Genomic DNA, 25,573 nt, shown 5'->3' with positions numbered 1-25,573 from the left:
TTTTTTTTTTTTTTAATGCCACTGGACCGACAAAGAAACAAATAAAGACATCCACCCATTATCTGAACCGCTTCTCCTCAGGTGATTAAAAATATCCCAAACTAATCTACGCTACACAACGAGCCAATAAGTATTATGACAATTAAGACACAGGAGCCATAAGCATTATGGCGTTTGTTATACTATGATAAATAAATTTTCGTTCGCACACAGTTGTCTGTTGATTAAATAATCTGCCGATGAAGCGTCGCTGGCTTGTTCCTCGCCGTAACTCGCCTGCCATTTTCCACTGCGCATGCGTGAGCACTGCTATACTGGAGTCGACCAATGGACTGACACCGTGTCCCCACTTGGTGTGTAGTCAAACATATCACAATTATTTAACAACTCTTTTTGCTTGTTTTCAACCTATTTGAGAAATGTGACCCATTATTAGTATTTTTAAATATCCTCAACAATCAGTGTTACGGGTGTAGTAACGAGTTAGCGTTCAGTGATTCCCATTACAAAAATTAGACAATCCATAACAGTTGGCAGCTCTGTTAACCTCCGGGTAAAATTACAGGTTTATTCTCATAAAATTAAACTTCCTTTGTTTTGAATTGATTATGACTTTATTCTGTTATAGGGGTGGGCGATATGACGATATTAGATCATTAAGCATCGTGCATCGTACGTGACACTCCTCGCCTCTCTGTTTGTTTGTATAGCGGGGAGCTATAGCGGAAGGTCACCACGAAGCAGAGTTGGTCCCAAAAAGAAACTCCATCCACAGTGTCGATTTGGTTTGGCTTTTCCTCGGAGGAGAAAGCGCAAACCAGTTATTTGCAAAGTTTGCAGAGACTCTGTTCGGACGTCAGCGCCGACAGCCAAAGCAAATGGAGATCAGGCACATGGCAGTCAGAGGTAGCCGCTAGCTCCAAGCTAACACAACCCACGGTAACACAGCCATTTAACAAGAGCACTCCATATGAAAAAACAAGCAAGCAGTATAAAGAAGTAACTGAGGCAGTGACTTATTACCTTGCTGAAGACATGATGCCCATTAAAACAGTGGAATACGAGGGGTTTAAAAGACTCTTCAAAGTACTAGACCTGCGTTACGAGCTGTGTTTTTATGTTTACATTATGTTACCTTTTATGTTTACATTCACTGCACATTTTGATAAAAATTGTCACTATTCAAATTAAAACCTGTTCAGAAAGCTTAGCTGACTTAAAATGTCTTTTTTTTTTTCTTTTAGAGTTTTATACACATTTGAAATGTTTTATATGTTTAACATGAGGAAAATGGTCAGAAATGTGCAAATTGGTCTTAAAAAAACGATGTAAAAAAAAAGAATCATGATGAAATCGTGATCGTGAGTTTATTTTTTAAAAATCGTGATCTGATAGTTTTGCCAGATCGCCCACCCCTATTCTGTTATATTACTATCACCTTTCATAGGACTTAGTCCAAATTGGTGAGTTTTTAAAAATATTTTTTTTTTCCTTCATTATGCTACAACTTTTTGTAAATTATTGAGACTGCTTTTGTAAAGTAAAATCACTCTCCTAATCTTTTGAGTTATAAAAAGAACCTTCTGTGAATGGGATAAACCCTTCAGTGACTGAATTTTACGGAAAATTATTTCTAACCAGCATCTGCTATGTTTAAGTATAAATGCCAAGAACAAGACACCAAACGAACTCCGTATGACAGCCAAGGTATCAAAATTTAGTTTCCTAAGAGAATCGTCCAAATTAGCGTGTGACACATTCACTAGAAGTACATCATGCATACATCTAACTACTCTGCTTCCTATATTATGCTTCTCTTTGTTTTGCCTTCCCTCTGCGAGCTCGGGCTGCCAGCCATTCCACATCTTATTATAGTTGATGGGCGACAGTGGAGGAAGGAGGGGGACAGCGCAGGCACGGGACACGTCAAATTCAAAGAATGATGTCCGAAGTAGTCTGCGCCTATTAAAAGCACCAGGCGAGCACTGTTTGCGACGGCGCCGCGGTCCACTTCCGCCTGCTAATGTCCCAAAAGTGACGGCAATTACATCAATTCTTCACAAAGTTGCTGATCTAACGATGTCGCCTTCCACACGGCCCAAAAAAGCCTGTTTGATTTACACATGCTCGCCACAGCCACGTAAACAAACCAATATTTGTTAACGTTATGTTATGAACTCGTCTGCACCGCACACATTATTTTGAGATGACAGAATGACAAAGACCAACGCTTTCCACTGCTTTCTGCACTTCTGTTATCCCCCACGCAGGACACTGCACAAGCTTGATAAGCTGTTTGTGTATGATGGCTTTTTCACTTCCAGGCGCCTAGTTATTTCTTCTTCTTTTAATGCTAATCAATTCAAGCCATACGTGGAAACAAATACGCAAAACAACCAGTGGATCACATGGAACTGTCATCTCCCGTGTGGTTTTATTCAGTCTTCTTGGAAGCAAAAGTGTTGTTCCGATACCACTTTTGGGCCCCGATACCGATTCCCTGGCTGTGCAATATCGGCCGATGCCGATACTGTACCGATACCTCGCCGTTTGAAAAAAAAAAATCCAACATAAGCACAATTTTTTTTGTAATTCCAAAGAATTGCACACTCACTTGGATGTAAAAGTATTCATATCTAAATCATCACTTGCGAAGCATCTGTAGTAAAATATACACACAAAATACATATGTTGAATAAACAGCCTATTTTCATAGCTCTTCGTGCTTGTGAGAGTGAGACATGGGATACATACTGTATTCACATGAATGTATATTTGTAATAAAGCAAGGTGCAGCATTTGTACTTCTAAAATATATTCAGTGATTCTAACCGACCCCCCCAATGCGTAACGTCACATTTGTATGCTGCCAGAGGGGCAGGCGGTCGAGTGAGTGAGATAACAGAAGTCCGTTATGTGTTTCTAAAAATGGTTAACACCTGTGCTGTTTATGGTTGCTCTAATCGGTCAACTAGGGGTTTTATTTTGTGATACCGGCAGTGATTCAAATTAACCGGAGGCAAAAACGAAGTTGTCTGAAAGCAGACGTGCACAATGGCTGTCAAATCTTCAACGTGACCACTTAACACCATCGCAACATACAAGGTTATGATCTGATGACTTTATATCAGTTATTGTTTTCTTTTTACTTTTCATTCAAGATTTAGTTCGCACTGCTGTTCAACATTAATCTGTTAATTATATAGGTATACAAATTTCATATACGTTGATGGAACATTATGGAACATTTTGCTGAATTGTAAACAAACTCGTCTCTTTGTTAGCAGCTAGCAAGCTAGGGCGAGCTCGAAAAGCTTCGACGGGTCATAAAGACGAGTTTATCTGGACACAAACCATTTCATGAAAGACGTTTTACACCATTAAACTAGTGATCGATGTACTGTGTCAAACAAAAGCAACATACTTTGCTACGAGACAAAGAGCCAGCCGACATGCCCCCAAAGTAATTGCGGGCTCTTGATAGCATCAAAGTCCCCCCAAGCAACTGCCTCCAATGTGGCGATGTATGTCCTTATAGCGACCTTTTTCACCAAACTAGACATAAGTAGACCGATGACCAATAACGCTAATAATGGATAAGGCTTTTCCTCGTATTTTCTTTCCGCATGCGGCTCTCAAATATGCACGCTGTGTTCAAATAACGATACCAGTATCGATAGCCGACATCTGCGTTTTATTTGTTAGAACCGGCCGATCCGATGCCAGCGTTTTAATGCGGTATCAGAACAACACTAAAGCAAAGCAAATGTGAAGCCGGCACCATGAATGCAGTTTGCGAGCAGACATAATGATGTTGCATTGAATAACTAACTTTTTTGCTGTATGGAGCCGACAAAATGAATGAAGCGATACAAATACCACATACTTTATTATGTACATATATGTTGATAGTATAATGGGTTCCAATCCAAGTGTAAACCCTTTGGGGATCAGTGAAGTACAATGGAACCTTGGATGTTGATTTGCACAGTTACCGTATTTTCCTGACTATAAGCTGCTACTTTTTTCCTGGGTTTTGAAACCTTGCGGCTTATAGACCGGCGCGGCGAGTCTGTGGAGTTTTCTTCCACCGCTAGGGTCGTTCGAACCGGAATTACAAAACAATACAATACGCTATGCACTAGGTTATGCATTAGGTGGTATGCGGAAGCAGAGCAACAGAAGGTGGCTGTTATTAACTGACAAACTGAAGTGGCAGCGGGCAGTGAAATGAAGATATGTACTTTATTTTCTCTTGGTTCTGTTCCGTTTTAATCAGCAAAGTTGCTGCTGTGTTAAAAGGCAGTGTTAGGAAAGAATCTGTTCAGGCGCATGTACATTTACAGTTCAAAATTGTTCTGTAAATGCAGTAAATATCTAATTTTGTGGGTTTTTTTTTTTTCATTTTTTGTTTAACAATAGAGTGGGTGCGGCTTATATAAAGGTGTGGTTTATAAGTCCGGAAAATACGATACTAATAAACGTTCACATAAGAAATAATAGAAATTAAAGTAATCTGCCCCAGGGATAAATTGTTGCCATCTTAAACTGTTTATTACCCATACAGGCAATTTTTCAGTAACAGATTTAAGCATTGAGTTATTTGAGTGGCTGTGGTGTAATGCTGCACGACTCGCGTGTCAAGACATCGTTACAAATGAAAAAAAAAGAGTCAACACAATTTAACAACTGTAAAATGCAAAAACAACAAAACAGTCGACCATAATCAAGAGTTTCAAGCCTCTCACACTGCTGTTAAACCATAATTTTCTGCCAGAACAGATGAGGTATGTAAGGTACATGTGTGAAGGGGAATTTCAAAAAGCCAGGATGGAAGAATAAGTACAGCGAAACTCCTCCATCGTGATTCTGGGTTTGTGGTCCCGGTACTTTATGGAGTTTTTTGTAAGTGTTTTTCATTTTGTATTTTTGCCTTTAGTCTGCATTTGGCGCAGTTGTTTTGATTTTGAATCCCACGCGTCAAGAAAATAATACCCCTATGTACTGATTCAGCCAATCAAAGTGTCACTATCGTTTTGTCAGCCGCTGATTGGCAGCTGTGTTCTGTCAGTATAGACAACGTGTTGCTCGCCTAGCTGATTCACCTCCGTGTTTTACATTCCTGTACACCAGGGGTCTCCAAGTCCGGTCCTCGGGAGCCCCCATGCAGCCTGTCTTACATGTTTCCCTAGCTCCAACATACCTGATTCAAATGAGGCATCGTTAACAGACTTGTGAAAAGCTTGCTGATGAGCGGATTTTTTCAATCAGGTGTGTTGGAGCACAGAAACATATAAAACAGGTTGATTGGGAATCCTGAAGACCGGGCTTAGAAAACCTCGCTGTACGGAATGTAATGTTAGCGCAATAACTAGTATCCAGACATGGGTCGTGACAAAGCCACCCAGGTACAGCATAGAAAAGAAGAAACACTGTCAGCCAGAAACCGAACATAACTATGTTCATTTAAAAAAACTCATCAACATAATTTGATGAGGCTGCACCTTTTTTTTTAAAATAACTTTCACAAACCCTCCCCCCAAAAGAATTTATTTCATGCATAAAAACTGTTACTATAAATAATAGTTTGGAATGCAACGTAGTAAAGTCTTACATAAGAAAATGTAAAGCAGGCAGAGTTCATATTTTGATGCTAGCTGGACAGTATCCAAACGTCAAGCATAACGACAACGGCGGTTTGAATTAAGACGTTTTGGACACATTTTAGAAGCACATTTTTCAACAAAAAACATCATTGGGGTACTACTTGAGAGGTACCATCGTACAGTGTTTACCCACTGTATTGTTGTTGATCATTGTTCCTCAACACCTATCATATTGTTTTTTGACTGAGTACATGCTGTAATGCCCTCGCATGTGGGGAGATGAGAGCGACAGTCTCAGATACCCTTTTCAGCTGTGTATTTAACGGCGGGAGAGCAGTAAAACACATAAACACAATCAGATAGGAGCTACTTTTGGCCACAGGTCACACCCAGACACTCACATGCAGACCCCGCTGGCACATACCTAATACACAGACACTACAATTTGTATAGAATATGTTCTATACATTTTATGATGATAATTTTTGTTGAGTTCAAAATTCCAATACATTATGTGTTTAAAATGTTCGTTTTAAAAGTTTATCTGTGTTTTCATCCATCTGTGGCTGGACCGATAATTCAATGTCAAAATGTATTGCGATTGACCCGTGATCGATATCAATAGAAAATGCCTTCGATAAAATGTTTGATGGGAAAAAAAAAATAGAAAATCAACCTCAGCTTCAGAAAACAGGTGAGCCGTGATTGGTCATTACCAGAGCCATGAGAAACTGTGATGTCATTTTCAGTCGACAGAAGTGACAAAATGGCCACGACCTGAGATGGCTAAAAACGTGTGGATTAACTCATTCCACAAACGCAATATTTATCAGAATGCCTTGTTTCAACTAGTGGGCTTGCGTAGAACATATTCTTGAAAAAATATATATGTTTGGATTGACTTCCTATTTAAGTACTGCTGAAAGAGGTGCAAGGCTATTTTAATTAAGAAAAACTAATGAAATAAACTAAACTAAAATTGAAAAAACATTTTTATTAATTAAATAAAATAAAAACGAAAATGCTTTTAAAAAGACGAAAACTAACTGAAACTACATTTTTTTGAAATATAACTACAATTACTAGTATAGTATAGCGAAAATTTCATTTGCTCCTTTCCATTTTTGGTAATTTATTGAAGACACAAGTTTTTGGGTTTGATTTGAAATGTATTTATTTCGATATTACTGCACGGCCGTTAGTCGGAAGAAAAGAAGGTCAAACAGTCGACTGGGAGTTGTAGTCCTCCAATTGTGTGTCGTACAGAAACAACATTCTCAAGCATCAGCTAATTAAAAAGAGCCTACAGATGACGTTGTTCCTAGGAGACAAGTTTGTGTGTGGTTTTGACTCCCCACCTTTTCTTATTTAACCCATTAAGGCCGGGAGCGCATAATCGCGTTTCTACCACTAGAGCTGGGAGCGCTGTTGTGTCTTTCTCCCCTTAAAGCCAGGAGAGCGTATACGTCATTTTCTTTTTTTTTTTAATGAAATTCTCGGTCTCTTAACCAATGAAATGCATCAGAATATACACGTGACGGCGTCGTGAGCCCGCGGAGGCTGTTCCGGAATTTCTTCGAGTAATAATGGCGGATGCTCTGAAATGAGTAACGGCAATGATATAGACGACGAGCTTGTGGACTTTGAACCAGTAGAACCAGTCGACTGTGATATGTGGTTAAGATATGTGTTTGTAGACAATGACAATATTGACGTCTTTGTAACAGAAAAGAGGACGTAATTACCACTCAAATTTTTAAATATTAAAAGTAGTGCTTCTCCTGCACTGAACACTTTATTTTTACATCTTCAATTGAAACAGTAAAGATGAATAAACTCGGGCCTGTGGGGAAGCCACATGTCTAATAGCTCAAATTCTTTTGGAATGATGTTTCTATCTGCTACAGGGGCTGAGGTATTAATTATTTTGTAGGTGTTGAATTGCTGGGAAAACTTTTTTTCAAGGGTTGTTCCAAAGACGACCTTAGGTTTTGGGGAGCTGTTGAGCCAGGCGCTTTAGGCTTTAATAGGTTAACTCAGCCCAAAACGCAACATTAGCTAAAAAGTGCTATAAATATATATCTACAGTAAAAAAAAAAAAAAAAGTATACTAGGGCTGCGCAATATATCAAATAAATATTGATGTTGTGATATTGGCCTATGCAATATGAATATCGCAAAAACATGCAATAACTTTCTTTTCATGCAGCCCTACTTTACGCACAGGTTTAATACTTCTCAACAGGAATTCATGCCACAAATCCACTTTAGAAGTTGGCAACTTGGCAAGGGTGCATGCATGTATCTCACTTTAGAACTGCACTTATTGAATTCAAAGTCTGTGGACTATTAAATTGTGCCCTGTATTATCAAAATGTTTTAAAATAATATTAGTGTTGAATTTATACCACACAAAACTTACTATGGTGTTTCATTTAAATCCGGCACACAAGTAACACAATAAAAAAACGAATACTAAAACTAACTCAAACATAAAACTAAAAAAAAGTGTTTCTGAAAAAACTAAAACTAATAAAAACTAACAAAGCCGCCCTGAAAACTAATAAAACGAACAAAATTTAAAAAACAAAATTCCCAAACTATAATAACCGTGAAGAGGTGGGTTTTTTTCACCAAATTTTGACAAAATCTTGTCTTAATGGGGGCAGAATTTTTCAAACAATTTGTGTTCAACCTACTAACTGTGTCCAGTGGGCATGTACTGTAAAAGTGTGTTCTCCAAAAAGTTGTTGTGACACACGAGTCACGCTGACCGCCACCGAGCAGCTAAATGTAGTTTGAACATAAACCCAATTTCAGTCATGCTCTGCTCATTACATAACAGTGTCGGAAAGCCCATGAGTCTGGAATTTGAGGCTGCTAAAAGTTCAATGTTTTCAGGTTTGCCCTTTAACATGCGAGACGCAACTTGCAGACAACATTACCAAAGGAGGGTGAGGAATCTGTCAATACAAGCGCACATAGTGGAGAGCTGAGACATGTGAATGGGGGCCAAATTTAGGTGTAACTGACGGTCAGAATGAGGCTTTCAGGGAAGGCCAACAGCGGGAACATGACGCGCGCAGATCAGCTGCCTCACATAGGTGTTCCCACAACAACTGTCATGTCAGCTGCGCCCACCAGCACAAACAATTCACAGAGAAGTTACGCTACACTTAATCCTTGGAGACAACAGCTACGGAAACTTTTCATTGTCAAGATTGCAATGACTGCACAGTGGAACATCCAAAGAGAAGGCACAGTTGTTCTTTTCGCCATGGCAGTAAATGGTCCGTTAAAAACGACCCATATTTCATAGATGTCATTTTAATACCTTCAGGGTCCGACCATCTCACTCCTCATGATTCCAATCCGAAACATCACTCTGGTGCATAGCAACCGACCATCACAACGCCAGTCAAAGTAGTACACTCATGACGCTCATCAGTGAAAAAAAAATGGTTTGAAAATGAGTCTTGCATTTGTGGGCATTAGCGCGGGGGTGGGCGACATACAGCTTTACGTATGACTGCAAGCCGTTGAAGGACCCTGCATCAAAAGGCTCTTGGGACACCAGCGGCTCTAAATACCCACTGTCCCGCTTGCTCGTTCTCATCATTGGCTTTTTAACAGCTGCTCTCCTAATACGATACATTTGTCTCACAGAAACGTTCCTTAATATGCCTCTATTGGAAGGAGCTCATTTACTCTGAGTCACACACAAATGATATGACAGTACGTAGATTTGTACTGTCCAGTGTTTGTTATTTTATGCATAAAAACTATTACTATAAATAATAGTTTGGAATGCAAGGTAGTAAAGTCTTATACTGACGGATACTCTACATAATGAGTGTTATACAAAACTGGCTGGATATGTATGATGATTCTTCATTTGAGCTAATTGTCATTCATTTCTACTTTGAAACCTTGAAGACGTCTTCCAAATGTAGCTCACATTTCTTACATCTACATTGTGTGAATACCAACCTCCATTCATTTACAAGCCACTTTAAATAAAGACACTTGCAGGACACAGATTAGCGACCCCCGCTTAAAATAGCTGGAATATCACTGAGCCAGCCAAGCGCATTCTAAAGAAATAACCTGCGACCGTAGAAGCCATGAGCGAATGCGTCCATGTATGAACAAAGTCCTTCACAATGTGACCACAATCGTCATGTGCACAACGTCAGGAAAGCATCCCCAACGAGCACCTGATCTGGTACATGAACGCGCGCCACACCTCTGCCCAGAGGGGGAATTCTCGGTATTTAACGGCGACACAAGACTCTCTGCGGTGTCCGGTGTCAAAGTCACACCAGCTGTTGCGGGCCGCATCACCGGGGCATAAATCAAATTTTTTCCATTAATCTGCCCAAGAATGCATCAGTGCGCAGGAATCCATTTTGTTGTCTTGAAATAGAAGCAAGCCCCCCCCTCCCGTTATAACCACACAGTCTTTTAATGTTGAGTGACACGTGGCGGCCACATGACGTGCCACATTACACTTGAGTGCACATACTGTCCAACTGATGCTTTAGATCTTATTCATAAAATTCCGACACCAACTGCTCAAGCTAAGATTTTTTCCCATAAAACGGAATACATCTGTTCCAGCGCCATCACGATTCCTTCATCAACTGTGCACCAATGTGCAAACTACATTTAACAATCTAAACTCTTGCACAGGTGTAAAAACAAGTTTACCAATGTTTAATAAAAATGACCTGGCAGTCGCCCGTTGATAATACAGTAGGCTATGTGATGGACAAGCACACATGAGCATCGTCACACAGGTGTTAAAAGAAGTCACCTGCTAGAAACAGTCAATTGTGCCTTTGTGTGTGCACATTTTTGCTTTAGTGTTGCATGGCAGACAAGTCCCCACCAAAAAACAAGATTAAAAGAAGCATATTGTTGCAGCATGGATTCAGTTGTTCGTGTGCTTGTCGCCATATTGTATTGAGGAGCCAAGACAGAAGCATTTATACGACGATTAAAGGGAAAGTCAACGCAAACACTAGCTGAAACAGGGCATTCTGATAAATATTGCGTTTGTGGAATAAATATTAATCCACTCGTTTTTAGCCATCTCTGGGGGCGGCTATTTTGTCTTCTGTCAACTGAAAAGGACATCACAACTGCTCACAACGACCAATCACGGCTCAGATTCAGAAGACAGGTCAACCGTGATTGGTCGTTGTGAGCAATTGTGATGTCATTTTCAGTCGTCAGAAGACAAAATGGCCGCCCCCAGAGATGGCTAAAAACGGGTGCATTTTGCTGCTTAATTTATATTCCACAAACGCAAAATTAATCAGAATGCCGTGTTTCAACTAGTGGGCCTTCTGGGAACATATTCTTGAAAACAAAAAAAAATATGTTTGGGTTGACTTCCGCTTTAATGCTACAGTACCACTACGTCATAGTCAGGGGAGCACATAGCTGGTACGCAGGTATGCATGTGCAAGTGAAATCACTGATACGTACCGTCATTTGTGCATTTGCATACCTGTACACATTTGTGGTTAGGCGTCGGAATCTATGGGTATTTCACGATTCGATCCGATTCCGATTCAGAGGCCCACGATTCGATTCAATCCTGATTCATGGGCTTGTGATTCGATTCGATTCCGATGCATCACTACATTGGCTTACATTTATAGTCTAGGCAAAACACTGGTACCTTTTTTAAAAACAAAAAACTCCAGGAAGAGCAATGATTTATATTTCACTGTATTTCACTCGTATGAGGTTTTGCTTTTTCCACCATCTTGTCACGTATTAGCTTAGCTTCGCACAGACATCTGACGTACAAACGCACTTAATCACTTGCCCATGCTTTTAGTTTTGCTATGGAAACTTTAAACATAGATTATTAATACTTATGAATCGATTCGGAATCTTTTTAATACTTTGAACGATGCATCAAAAAAATGATTATTGTTCCCACCCCTATTTGTTAGGGGTGTACCGGTACACTCGGGTGTATTAATACGTTTCGGTATGGCATGTTCGGTTCAGTCCACTTGCGTTCGGTTCGGTCCACTTATTAGCGGGAGTTTACGTACGTACGCTGACTGTTGCATGCGGGAGACGAGAGTGGCAGCACAAAAGAGAGAGCCAGAAAAGAGCCAGAGCTCGAAGGTGCCCGTGTACACTCCGGTATCCTCCGGTCGACATTACGGAATTTTTAACGCTTGTCACCAACACCAACACAACGCTGTCCCGAAATCATATTCAGTCGTTAATTTAGGACGCGAACAAACCACTGGTTAATTACGCTGTCATTGTATGATACGGCACAAGTCTACGGCGTTAGTGGCTAGCAGCTGTTATCATTAGCTGGTAGTTCAACAGCTGTTCCTTGGCTTACTTTGTTTTTTTTTACTTATTCCTAGATTACTTTGTAATGCGTTGTCCATGTTTAAAGGACGGCGCCTTAAATTGCACTTCATGGTCTTTTTCATTATGAAAAAAAAATTAACAAATTTGAAACTAACAACAAGTGGTAGTTCAACAGCTGTTCCGTGGCTTACTTATTTTTTCTTTACTTCGTTTTCAGTATTGCGGACCTATATTACTTTGTAACGCACTCTCCATGTTCAAAGGAAGGGAATGTGCCTTAAATTGCACTTTGAGGTTTTCATTATGAAAAAAAACAAGCTAAATAGATGTTTGTCCTCATTTATTCTACAAAGACACTTTTGCTCAATAAATAATTTTAAGAAAACGTTCGGCTCAAAATGTCTGGCAGGATAACTTGAAATGTATACACAGTACCCCTTACAAAATAAGAATGATTCCTGCCTTATATTGTGTTAAGTTGTGTCCTGCATTAGATTGCGTTGTGTTCTTAAATCCTAAATGGCCATATTAGACATTGGGGGTTGATTTTTTTTTTTATGGGCAAAAGCGTTTTATAAAATAAATAAAAACAAAGTTCTATTTATCTTTTTTTTTCTGATTCAAAAAACGATCCGCTCCGTGACTTATGTGATCCGTTGGACCACTAGTGAGTACCAAAGACAATATCCTGGTACTCATGTGAGTACCCCATGAAGAAAATAATGTGCACCACTGGTCATAGTTCCATTTCTGGTTGCATTGTTCCTTGGCCTTGAAACGCCATAAGATGGTTCCAAAGCAATATTTTTCTATTAAAACATGGCTTTGGCCTGAGCAAAAAACTAACGAGTTTTTCACTGAAAAACAGGTTCTGCAAACTACAAATATGTGGTAGGCTGGCAGCTCACTGTATTGATTTCAGATGTCAGAAAACATTAAGGATAGTGTATTGTACACTAATATTTTTATTTCAACAGTAATATATATATATATTTTTACAACAGCCGTTTTCACATTTTCAACAAAAAAGTAGGAGCAAATAGCAGAGCTGATGTATTGACGTCTTGACAAGCAAATCCGATGAGCTTGAAATAAAAGAGGTACTGTTGGTTGCCGCCAAGTAGCACACTTCATTTAACTCAGTGGCATGAATGTGCTATTAGTGCTGCAACAATTGATTAATTGACAACTAACTGATTATCAAATTAATCGATAATTATTTGTAATAATCGATTAATCATTTACTTTTTAAAATTTACATTTGTACAAATCCTCTGAATTTTAGCTTCTCAACAATAAATATAAATATTTGATTGTATCCTCCATGAAAGCTGATTTATTGTGTTGAATCAAAATAAAACATTTACTTGTACCTTTGAAGCTAATGATGAACATTTTTGCAGTTTTTCTGACATGTTACGGAAATAAATCAAACCTGAATCCTAATTAATTTATGTTGGTGCTATTTCTACCCTGTCAATTTAAAAAAAATGTTTTTGAATAAAGTAATGGGAATAAAAAAGTAATTTTGGGGGATCAGATTCCTCAATTAATGGACAAAATAATCGACAGATGAATCGATGAATAAAATAATTGTTAGTAGCCCTTAGATCCTATAATCCAGAACTGAATCCACGCAAAATAATTCTGAATGCATGTAATATGTACAGTATTTATGTGCAGCAGCTAATGGAGAATGTAGTTATGTATATATGATCTTTTATGTACAGAAACATGTCCTCAGGTGTTGTACGTGCCAAGAACATGCAGAAGGTGAAACCTGGAGGAGCTTGTGCACCCCCCAGCCCTTCTCCAGCTGTCTTCCTTCCTCACTGTCACTGCACTAACACAACACATGCACCATATGCACCGTATGCACCGCTAGCCAGCACTTGTACATAGTTGCATCTCATCTTGTCAATACAGCAAACAGTTCAAGGCCAAACAAACATTGATAGAAGACACACTGAATCATTGCGGGCCTGCAGAATGTAAACTTGAAGCAGGAAAAAATAAATAAATCAACATGCCAAATCAGTATCACTGCCACACAGTAATTCAGGGGCGAGGCTGGAACGTTTGGAAAGCATCCGTATAATTATGACTAGAGGAGCCTCCTCTGGGACAATGTTGCGTGGACAGACAACCCATTCGATGTTACTCAGCCTCCTCTTGTGGCCACACTGGGAAGATCACAGAGGATACATGAACCTCACATTTACAGAAGCCCCTTTAACATGAACCGTCAAACCAGTAACCCAAGCACATAATTCCGTTCTTTCACGATAACCTTAGGTTTCACGATAACCTTAGGTTACGCATGGCTTCTTTGTTTAATTAACGTGTTTTCCGGACTATAAATCGGGGGTGCGACTTATACTCTGGAGCGACTTGTGTGTGAAATTATTAACACATTACCTGTATATCATTTCACATGTTATTTTAACCCACATAAAGAAATATAAAGATACATCCTAAAAGCTATTAAAATGCATGAATAATTTAAACGGTTAAAATCTAATATTTTGTTAAGTAATTAAAATAGTATGATAAAAAGCCAATTTGACTATCTATCAATCCATCTATACAAAATAGTGTACTGTTCATTTAAGGCGCTGTGTCTGGCCGTGGTCTTGCATCATCAGCCAGCCACACACACAGGCACGGAGCCGAGAGCGGAGGAGACGAACAGAGAGAGAATTACGACGTATAGAATAGAATTACGTATGAATACAAACATACTTCTGGAGACTTGGAAACATTCTACATGGTCGGCGATAAATAAAAGACTTATTTAATCGATCTAAGACCGTTTTGGTGATTTTAAAGTTATCTTGCCGTAACTTTCTTGTAATGCTACACGTGTGGATGTTAGCTAAATGTTACCATCGTAGCTCGGTGGAAATGATGTGTACTTTAAATGACTTGTCGGTTCTTGGTGTTGGATTTTATAAAACACATTTCCTCCCAAAACGCGACGTATACTCCAGTGCGACTTAGATGTTTATTTATTATGCATTTTATGGCTGGTGCGACTTGTACTCCAGAGCGACGTATAGTGCGGAAAATACGGTACCCCTCATAATCCCTTCGCGAGAATAATTTTTGTAAAAAGTGTACTGTATCTTATACGGCACCATGGGGTCTATGATTAGTGACTTAGCAAAATGTTTAGCCACAATAGTACCCAGCTGAAGTTCGTTGCTAGTTAGCTGCTGTGGCATAATTATCACCCTGACTGGTCATTTAACTCATTCACTGCCAGACATTTTCAGACCCTCTTTTACCAAAATGTTTGAAAAAAATAGAAAAAAATATATAAATAAATTCCTGGGATTGAATGGTTGGACTGTAAAAAGACAAGTAAAGTCGTCAATGGCAGTAAATGAGTTAATAAAGCTAAGCGACACTTTCGATGGCCCCGGCAGCATACGCACACACGGTGGTCGATGGGCATCGAAACAACATGACGTTGCACTCACACTGCCTTGATTTCAATTTTAATCACAAATTACACCACATTTCATGACTTTTCACAAGTTTTATAGAAATTGTTATTTTTCTGTAACTTTTCTGAAACCTGGAAAATGCATTTTCAATTTCCATAACTTTTCCAAATTTTTCATGACCATACAAACCCGAAATAATGCCAGCTCGAGTGTCACAGCCCGTGAATTCTGAAGAAACATTGTGTGAAAGGGGCTACAGAGATTAGGTTGAAATCGACTCTTAATGGCATTCATCTGCCGACGAGATCAACACTATTTCAATACATATACTTTTCATGACAATTTTGTTTGGTGGTGTCGGGTGTGCCATGCGAAAATTGTATGATAAAACATGTGCCTTTGCCAAAAAAGGTCGGTAAACAATTCGAATTAGATTACTCACCTTTTTGGAGCTGACAGACCTTCGTAAGATCCTGCCGTGGGGTCCCGTCACCCTGCCGCTGCATCCCGAGGGTAGGGGAGAGGCACAAAGTGGACTCAAGGACACATTGACAGTTGCTGGCTTTTTCTCTGTCAAGTTCTTTTGGAATGCCACGTTGTTGTTCTGGTTGAAGGTAAGAGTGCACTTCTCCTTGATGCCCACATTGCTTATATCGACTTGATGCCCGTTTTTGATGAGGTCTAGGTAGTCTTTGAGCACCGCCTGGGTTTTGGGCTCACTCAACCAGGTGAGGAAGAGCTCATCCACCTTCATCTTGAGTACTGGCTGAAGAATCTGACTGGACGGCATTTTGAAGGAAGCCCACGATTCCACAGGTTAGGTACCTGCACAGAAATAATAATGGCACGAATGCCTCATGTTGATTATTATTATTATTATTATTATTATTGCTATAATGGCGTAGAACTGCACCGCAGCCTACTAAATCATATTCTGACTTCTTATTTAGCTACAATGAAGGGGGATACACATGGCCAACACCTACCACGACGATGCAGTGCAGTTCTACAGTGCATATGGACAATTGGTTGGCTAGCAGTCGACCTTGTTTTCTACTAATGTTACACGATCACAAACACACAAACATTATTGAATTTTAGCGCGTCGATGCTTTGAGCCCACAGGGTCGTGTGAGCGACCACACAAAATATTGGCTATTTTAAACACCGCAATGGGTAAAATCAACACAAACTCAATCTCAATCTGCACACCGAAGGAAATGTATGGAGACATTAATAATAATAATAATAATAATAATCTTTATTTAACAGGGACAATGCAGTCAAACATAGACACACACTTGCAGCTGATGTGATGCATGTAGAGGTTATAGCTAATGCTAGTTCTCAACTCCGGTCCCCAGTTGGGCTCTTCCACAACATTGGAAGACTAATGAAACTAATGAAAGAGTTGACCAGTTAGGGGCGGTTGTTTTTAGTTAGCATTAGACAGTTAGCTCGGGGAAGCTAAGCTAAAATACCAACCTTGTATTCAAAGCACGTAACTTCCAAGTACGGCGATGCCAAGATACACTATTGCCTTCATTTGGGAATGCCGGTGATCGTTTGTTTAATCATAATACGGAATGCAGTCAGTTACTGTCGTTAATCCCAATACAGAGCACACTCTGCATGCCACACTGCTCGAACCTTTTCAAAATCGCGTTCCCCTGGTAACGACACGAGCCTATCGCGAGATCTGATGTGGTGCGTTCATAGTCTGATGGGGAGTTACGCTTACACAAATCATTTCGGATCCTTCAAATTAAAAAGTGAACCACTTCGTCCATTTTTTTTGGTAGTCTGTCTCTTTTATATTTGTATCTACTGTCCCTCTGTACTGTATAAAAATACACATTTGACATGAATATTTTGTATCTAATGTATCAAAAGTCACCGAAAAGACATGAAGGGTAGATATTCATATTGTGCATACTGTAAAGCCATAAATAAATTCATCCAGTAATCAAAATATCAATAGTGATGGATGATCATGTATTATGTTTATTACATACATTGGAAATAGTACATATTTGTTCAATTGTTTGAATTAATTTCAGTTAATATTTCTTTTGAAATTTGTTTCAGGCAATTGTATTTCATACCAACGTCAAGGAGATAAGCAATTAAATAGTTTATTTCATATCCTACCAACAAAGAAGACGCACATGCCCCCCCAAAAAAGTTTCCAGTTATGCCTGAGGAGTGGGAAGAAGAAAAATTTGTTCAATGCCAATTCAATTTCTCATTTATGCAAATTCAACAACAACAAAGGTCCAGTTGCAAACTAAGTTCAAAAGTTAGTAACTGAAATGAGAAAATGTAATTTTGTAGTGGAGTTACAATAAGAAAGGTGAGTCATACCAACAATGGTAAAACACACAGCACATACCAACAGTTGTATAAAAAGACAATGTACCATCACTGGTAAAGAAACAGTCACCACTAAGACAGAGTACAGAAGTCAAATTTAAGACCCTCTCGCTATACATACTTACTGGTACTTTACTGGTACACCTAATATTTTGGCATTGCTTATGTTGGATATCCAGACTGTTCTAAAGTTTCACTCGTATAGAGACACAATAACTTTAACAAGTACAGTAGATTGAAGTTTCGCTAATGTAAAGTCTCCATATCTTCTCATAGATCTCTTTCTTGTGACAAATAGTTGTAGGTTAGTCGTAATAATTAGTTGAATGTTTTAATTTTGATGATCTGTATTTATGTGGGGCGGCACGGTGGTCGACTGGTTAGCACGTCCGCCTCACAGTTCAGAGGTCGTGGGTTCGATCCCGGCTCCGGCCTCCCTGTGTGGAGTTTGCATGTTCTCCCCGTGCCTGCGTGGGTTTTCTCCGGGCACTCCGGTTTCCTCCCACATTCCAAAAACATGCATGGTAAGTTGATTGGATACTCTAAATTGGCCCTAGGTGTGATTGTGAGTGCGGATGTTTGTCTCTGTGTGCCCTGCGATTGGCTGGCAACCAGTTCAGGGTGTCCCCCGCCTACTGCCCAAAGACAGCTGGGATAGGCTCCAGCACGCCCCGCGACCCTTGTGAGGAGAAGCGGTACAGATAATGGATGGATGGATGTATTTATGTGTTGTATCTAAAGATACAATGGATTTTAGCCATTTGGACTTGATAAACAGATTAAGAGTGTATTTGAGAAATCCAACCTTGGGAAACTCGTATGACTAATGGATTAATTGTGCACTAGTGGTAAGTATCCTACACTTCATCACAATATACAGTACATCAGTATGGGAGTACCGAGTGCAAAGTAAAGTACATGGTGCAATTTCATCAAGTTATTGTTTCACTTTATTTTATAATCGATGGGCTTTTGGAGAATTTTGTTTTTATGTGTCTGATGTGGTCTTATAATTCCTTAAAAAAATGCTCTCATTTACGTTTTCAATTTGGATACCTAACACATATATTTGCAGGTCTGGGTTATACAGTCGGGATTTATTTATTACATTTAAAGTTAAATAATTTATGTCCCTCCAGTGTTTTATTTCATTTATGTAATTCTTCACAGTATTTGATTTACTATAACTACCGGTACAGCAGAATATATATGTGTCATAAGCAAAGTTCAATTTAAGTGATTGAGATTAATCTACACTACACCATCCTTCATATAATTCTGAATCATAAGGAAATATTACATGAAAGTATAACAAGAATGTTGTCGATTTGTCATAAGTAGAAACACACAGGAAATGGTCTTACACATACAAAATCACATTGTTAAGAGATTTATGATAAACAATCAAATTATGAAATCTGACCCATCAGCAGGCCATTTCCAGGAACGTTATTCACTTTGGACCATTTGCACGGATAACACTTCTACATCTGTGCTTGATTTGACTCTTTCCAAAGCAAGAAGCCAAGTGTGTGTGTGCGTGTGTTGTGTGGAGTTACACATCCTTATATTGATTACTGTAGAGGGCCACAGACATCATGGCTCCCTCATCACGTTGTCTATATGAGAACTCATGCAAAGGAAGAGAAAATTGGGGATTTTCAACAGCACCTTTCCAACTCTGCATCTTAATTTTTACCCTAATAAAAAAATCCAACAAAAAACAACATAGACCATTAACATATTTGTCTAAGTAGATGACACAAACCCCAATGCTGGCAACATGGGCCCCCATATATAACCCTTGTGAAAGGCCCTCATCATTTTCTGTGTCCGAGCATTCACACAAACTCCCTGAGCATTCCTTAGACCGCGGTGAGCAACATCAGACATGCACACAGCAGCCAAACCAGTCTGACACTTGTCCAAAACCTGATATCATAACAAGTTACATGATGCAGGTATATCAAGAAAAAAAATCAAACCACCTAAATATCAAAATACAATATATCACTGAATAGATTTATGACATGAATAAAATTAGCCCTCATTAATAAGAATTGATTGAGCATTTTATGCCACTTCTTACATTGTGTATTGGCCCAAATTGACTTGTCCAGAAATCAATGTAAGTAAATGGGAAATGTGTAACAAATATAATTGTTAATCAATTTTGATCACAATACGTGCGCATAAAAGTGGTTGAAAAAGTAAACTTTATTGAATGTTGAAAAATGTTATTACGATTTACCAGAGCTGCGCATTTTACTAAAAATGTGCGGTCCGTTTGTCGCCTTCCGCCATCTGTCTATCCGCCATTTTGTCTGGCCGGACCAAATAGTAATCATCCATAAGCTGGTCCACCTATGATTTTAAACGGGCTTCTATTAGTGTTTCTGACGACCAACTTCGACAAACTACCACTCTCGCACACATTACCACTTAATCAATCCCTAAGACACACAGTCCAGCCATTCAATCCCAGCAATTTATTTATATTTTTTTCACATTTTTTCAAACATTAGGGTAAAAGAGGGTCTGAAAATGTCTGATACTGAATGAGTTAATGGAACTGAAAAAACAAGTAACTTATTTTTTACTTTTCCTTAGGCGTTTTATCTGTATCAAAACAAAAAGGAGATCCAAAGCTAATCGTCACTGGAAAGCAATATTAAAGAAGACATGAAAAATGGTCCAGAAAAAGTCAGTGACTGTCAATCTGCATGTGGCCACCCTCATCAAAAGCATCATGAATTTCATGTGGGGATTTATGTAAATATTTTTTATTAGGGATGATGGTATTCTCTTGGTGTTCGTGTATGCAATGTACAATTGTTGCTTTGTTAACAATAACACAATTGAGGGCTTAAAAGAATAGGCAGGGCAAGGCAGTTTTATTTATATAGCACATTTCATACACAAGGCAACTCAATGAGCTTTCTAAAATTACTGATGGTGAAATTGATTTTAGTGTTAAAAAGGACTTTAATCAAAAGTATGGGGGGGAAATGCATAGTTTCGAATCTGGATTTAAAAGCTTTTTCACTTGGGGCTGACTTCACGTTCTGTTGGCAACTTATTCCACTTGTGTGCAGCACAACAACTGACTACCGATACATCATATTTGCTTTGAAAATTGACCTGGGTCTGCAGACCTCAGAGCACTACTGGATTTATATTCATTCAGCTATTCTTTAATCTATTCAGGACCCAAACTATTCAATTTATAGACCAGAATTTTAACATCTATTATACAGCTGACCGAATAGGCTATATGTTACAATACAACAAAACGTTAGCATATATGACTGTTTCATGTATGGAATGGTTTGAAAATACTATCAGAACTAAAAAAAAAAGGACTGATTTATTGTTAAACACAACTTAAACACCAATACCCCAGTTCGGAAACTGTGATCACTTTGTATGTTACTCAGTTTTTTGGAAGGAATGTTATTTGCCTCTGTTTTAAGGGACATTGCAAAAAATAAACTCTTCTCTTGTTAAATGTTTCTAATGGTTAGAAAAATGTTTCAGATGTTTATTATGCAGTGAGTGTTGTTTTTATTACTGCAGCTCCTGTCATTTCCGACTGCTCAATAAACCAGGCTTGCCATTATATTTAAGTCTTTTGAAAAGTACAATTTCTCATAGCCGTGGTTTACCGTAGAGCTTTTTTTTTTTTAATGTAATCAACCGTTGAATAAATCGATGGTAGACGCTGTTAAATAAATTGTTGGACAGCTGAGAGTAGCTAACAGTAAAAATAACATTAGTGTACAGTAATACTGTATTTATTTGTTAATGAGCCATTGTTTTCACTACTATACTCTAATTACAGTTCCAAGCAGACATATAACTGCCTGCTCACCCACCATGCCAAATAATAATAATAATAATAATAAGCATTATTACTATAATTACTATTATTATACTGTAGTTGTTGTCAATTTTCTACTGCTTAGCCTGTTGACTGGGAATTATACAAAGTACACTACACATCGGCCAGCATTGAAAGTTCGGGAAATGGACTTGAGTATGTAATGTTTTGTGTACATATACTTCTGTCTGTTTGTATGTGTCTGTGCTGAAAATGAATCCCCTACTTTCAGTTGTGAACATCTTCATGATGATAAGGCATTTCTTTTGACCGCTAATTTTATCACGATGGGTTTTGATGATTACCTGAATGTATTTTGAATTGAGGGGGATTTGTTCAGTGTTACTGGTATGTCCAGCCTGATTTTAATATTGTCATGATGGGAAGTTTTCACATAAAAATGATGAAAGAACATACATTGTGCCCTACTGCTGTTTTATATATTCTGAAATTGATTTAATAAAATAAAAGTGCTTTGAATTGAAATTTTGTAATGTGTTTTGTGTGAGGCAGTGAGGCATATGGGGTATCTTTCCTCACGCCGTATAGTGTTGGCATGACCACTCATTAGTGTTAATTTCAACACTCAATGGTGTCCTTACTGGACTGTCAACACTACATTTTGTTGCTGTAGCACACTAGTGGGTGTTCAACATTTAACACTGTAGTAAATATCACTTAAACACTGAGTAGTGTGGATGTAGACATTGTGCTGGCGTTAAAATTAACACCCTATAGGGTTCACTACTACTCTACTCTTGTGTAAGTACATTAACACCAATTATGTCCAATTATATCTAACCTATAAATTTGCCTCCTGTAATGCCTTCATTTTTTCTAAAGAAGACTTGAATAGTTGTGAAGATTATTTACTTTTTTAAATTGTATTCTTTTCTGCCCTTGATAATCACATCAAATCACATGTGAAATATTCAAAGTTGAAGGTGGCCGTTAAAGAGCTTTTTGTTCTCCCTCACAACATCCAGCCTTTTCTTTTCTTTACGGGCTCACGAGAACCTAATCAATATCAGCAATGGAGGGATAAGAAGTGAGAAGTCTTTTAAAGTTGAAACTTTACTACTTTTCAAAGTGTAATTACAGCGTACAAATAAGATGTTTTAGCCAAAAGCACTGCAGTGCATGTTATTTTTTTCCTGCCTTGAAGGACATTTCAAAGTATTTGGCCGAGGCTGAAACCACAGGGGTACTGCTGCTTAGTGTAGCACCGTGCTAAGCGAGGAGTTCATGTGTGCAGTGCTGCTGTCAGCCATGCTGCATGGGCTGCTCTGTGAAGTGGGCCAACAGCAATCTGCTCTAATAAGCGCCGCGAACACACTTGAAAGTATTGTGTGGCGGCCAGGGATTTGTGCTGTATGGTGTTGTTTATTGCCACAGTCTGCATGCATCAAGCATAAATCGAAACGCTTAGGAATGAACTTTCTTCCACAAGTTTGTTTGTTTTATCTGGTAGGGTTTACGCTCGCAAATTCAAATGCTTGATATCTGATTGTCATATAATGCACCCACATCTATCTATCTATCTATCTATCTATCTATCTATCTATCTATCTATCTATCTATCTATCTATCTATCTATCTATCTATCTATCTATCTATCTATCTATCTATCTATCTATCTATCTATCTATCTATCCATCCATCCATCCATCCATCCATCCATCCATCCATCCATCAATGCCATTTTTTTACCGCTCCGCCATCATCGGATCCAAAACGGCAACATGTAAGTTACTTCTTTGGCATGCGTTTTACTGAAATTGCGAAAGATTTAAAATGTATTCATTTACATATTCCTCTGTAGACCGTGGCATCCAAACGAAGAAGAACGGTAATGACCGTGGAAGAGAGAGCGAAATGCATCCGATTAAGCGAAGCTGGACACAAAGTAAAAAACATCCAGGAGACACTTGGAGTTGGAAAAACTCAAATCTACAAGACTTTGAAAAACAAGGAATCGATTCTGGCTCAGTACGATTCCAGCAGTTTGCCTGCTCAGAGGAAATTGTTTGCAGCTCGACTGACAAAGTACAGTGGCGTAAATGAACGTGTCCTTTAGCATTCACAAGAATCACCAGACATCAGTGATGATCAACGGGACAGTTACTTGCAATTAGCAACAAAACTGCATGATACGAAACCATTTCATACAGCAAAGAATGACGTCAACACAACAACTCAAAATAGACTAATTTTTCCTAACTCTGAGAAAAATCAACATTAAAATACAGTACAGTTTACTGTAGTTAAGTACAGTATTGTACTGCATTGGTGTCGCAATATTTTTTTCAACAGTATTTGGACCATGTTTGTTATACTGTACTGTATTTTGTTTATATACATGTACTTTATAGTGCAGTTTTGGTTTGATAACATTTTTATTATTTGTATATTGCTTGTGTTGTTAACTTGTTACACATGTATTTTGTTAATATACTAGTCGTTTCCCACATAAGGAAATTCGGTTATAAGGAAAGATTGGACAATGCAAAGATGATTCCTTACTTGACAATACTTACTGTATTCACATTCACAGTGTGCCAGAAAATGCAGTCTTTATCTCTCTCTGTCTCGCACACACATATTTGACATTTAGGATTGTATTTTCGTGTCGAGTGCAAGTTTAACACGAGGTGCAGTCTAAATCTGCACAGGGGAGGGAGATACGCATGAACGCAGTTGTGGGTGTGAACACAGCCGACTTGAGTAACTCTCAATCGAAGCGACTCCTTCACTTTAAAATATGTGCACGAGAGGCGCAGTCATTGGCGGAAGAAGAAACTGTATGATTCAGTGAACAAATATTTTGTACGGTTCTTTTTGATGAACTGATTTTAATGATTCAGTTCCCTTAAAAGAACTGTCATGCCCATCACTGGCGACTCTGCCAGGGGGGTGACTTTAAAATATAATAAAAACAATAATTCAATGAATTGATTTCTACAATGATTCAGAGGAGGGTTCAATGGACGCCATTGTGATATTCATGAGTGAAATACAATGACAACCCCCACATTTCACCAAAAATTTCAAAACACTACTTGCACCAATAGTTAGATGAGGTTCCAGCAGGTGTGAAGTTTAGTCACCTTTCAGCCAGGGGGGTGCAGAAACTTTCCAAAATACGTCTGTTTATTTTACTCATTTGCTAGCCCGCGCATTTAATATTAGCGTTATGAAACAGAGACAACTGCGATAAGAGTGAGTCATAGATGGATGTAACCGAGAGAATCCGGTCACTTTTCAAAATAAAATATTTTTCAGCCACAGATGATAAATAAAGTCCTGTTCCTTATTTTGTCTTTCTTTCATCTGTGCGGCCCGGTGGTTGGGGACCACTGTTCCAGTTGACTACAATGTTGTGTGCATCCATTTTTAGGTTTCACTAATACACTGAGCCTACCTAATTTCTTGTCATTTCTCTGGATCCTTCCATGATAGTATATTTTGGGGTTTTACTTGACAATATTGTTTACCATCCCAAAACACATTTTTATACAATCTTTTTAACACCCCGCTTAATCGATATGCCCCCCCTATCTTCAGTTAAGTAAATAATTGCCCCCCACTCACCATTTGGATGAATACAGTACTATTCAATGTCATACTCAATTGATTGATTTTTGTGGCTGCTCTACTATGTAACAGTTAAAAGCCTTAAATGTGTTTCAGTGCCTAAAAAAAAAATCAGAAGAGCTCAAAGTGGGAATAAAATGGTATAAGATTGTTTTTTCAGGTGGTATACAGTCTGATTTGAACATGTTGTACTCCTGCAGGAATGTGAGCCTTCACTGTGCTCTTGAAATGCCTTCAAGTGTGCACCACTTCAAAGTCAATGTGATAGATTAGTGGATGGATCTGCTTTCCAATAATAGCCACACATTGTTGAAATAAGC

The 25,573-nt window shown here is 38.6% G+C and overlaps 1 protein-coding gene across 2 annotated transcripts in view; it reads right to left on the bottom strand.

Annotated features, from left to right (window-relative positions):
* ppp2r3b (protein phosphatase 2, regulatory subunit B'', beta) overlaps positions 1 to 17,116 on the bottom strand; it is a 36,361-nt gene extending 19,245 nt beyond the window's left edge. For both annotated transcript variants that reach the window (XM_086051459.1, XM_086051460.1), the window contains exons 1-2: positions 16,892 to 17,116; positions 15,849 to 16,231 (exon numbers count right to left, since the gene is read on the bottom strand). In XM_086051459.1, coding sequence (XP_085907585.1) covers positions 15,849 to 16,196 — 348 coding nt within the window. In that variant the 5' untranslated portion in view covers positions 16,197 to 16,231; positions 16,892 to 17,116. The remainder of the gene's footprint in view (positions 1 to 15,848; positions 16,232 to 16,891) is intronic.
* Between the last annotated feature and the right edge of the window lie 8,457 nt (positions 17,117 to 25,573).

This window comes from Filicampus tigris, chromosome 14 (assembly GCF_054856515.1).
Source record: "Filicampus tigris isolate MCC_2025a chromosome 14, RoL_Ftig_1.0, whole genome shotgun sequence".
Lineage (NCBI taxonomy): Eukaryota > Metazoa > Chordata > Actinopteri > Syngnathiformes > Syngnathidae > Filicampus > Filicampus tigris.
The sequence above is the reverse complement of the archived record's forward strand: the minus strand, read 5'-3'. Positions and strand labels throughout refer to the sequence as shown.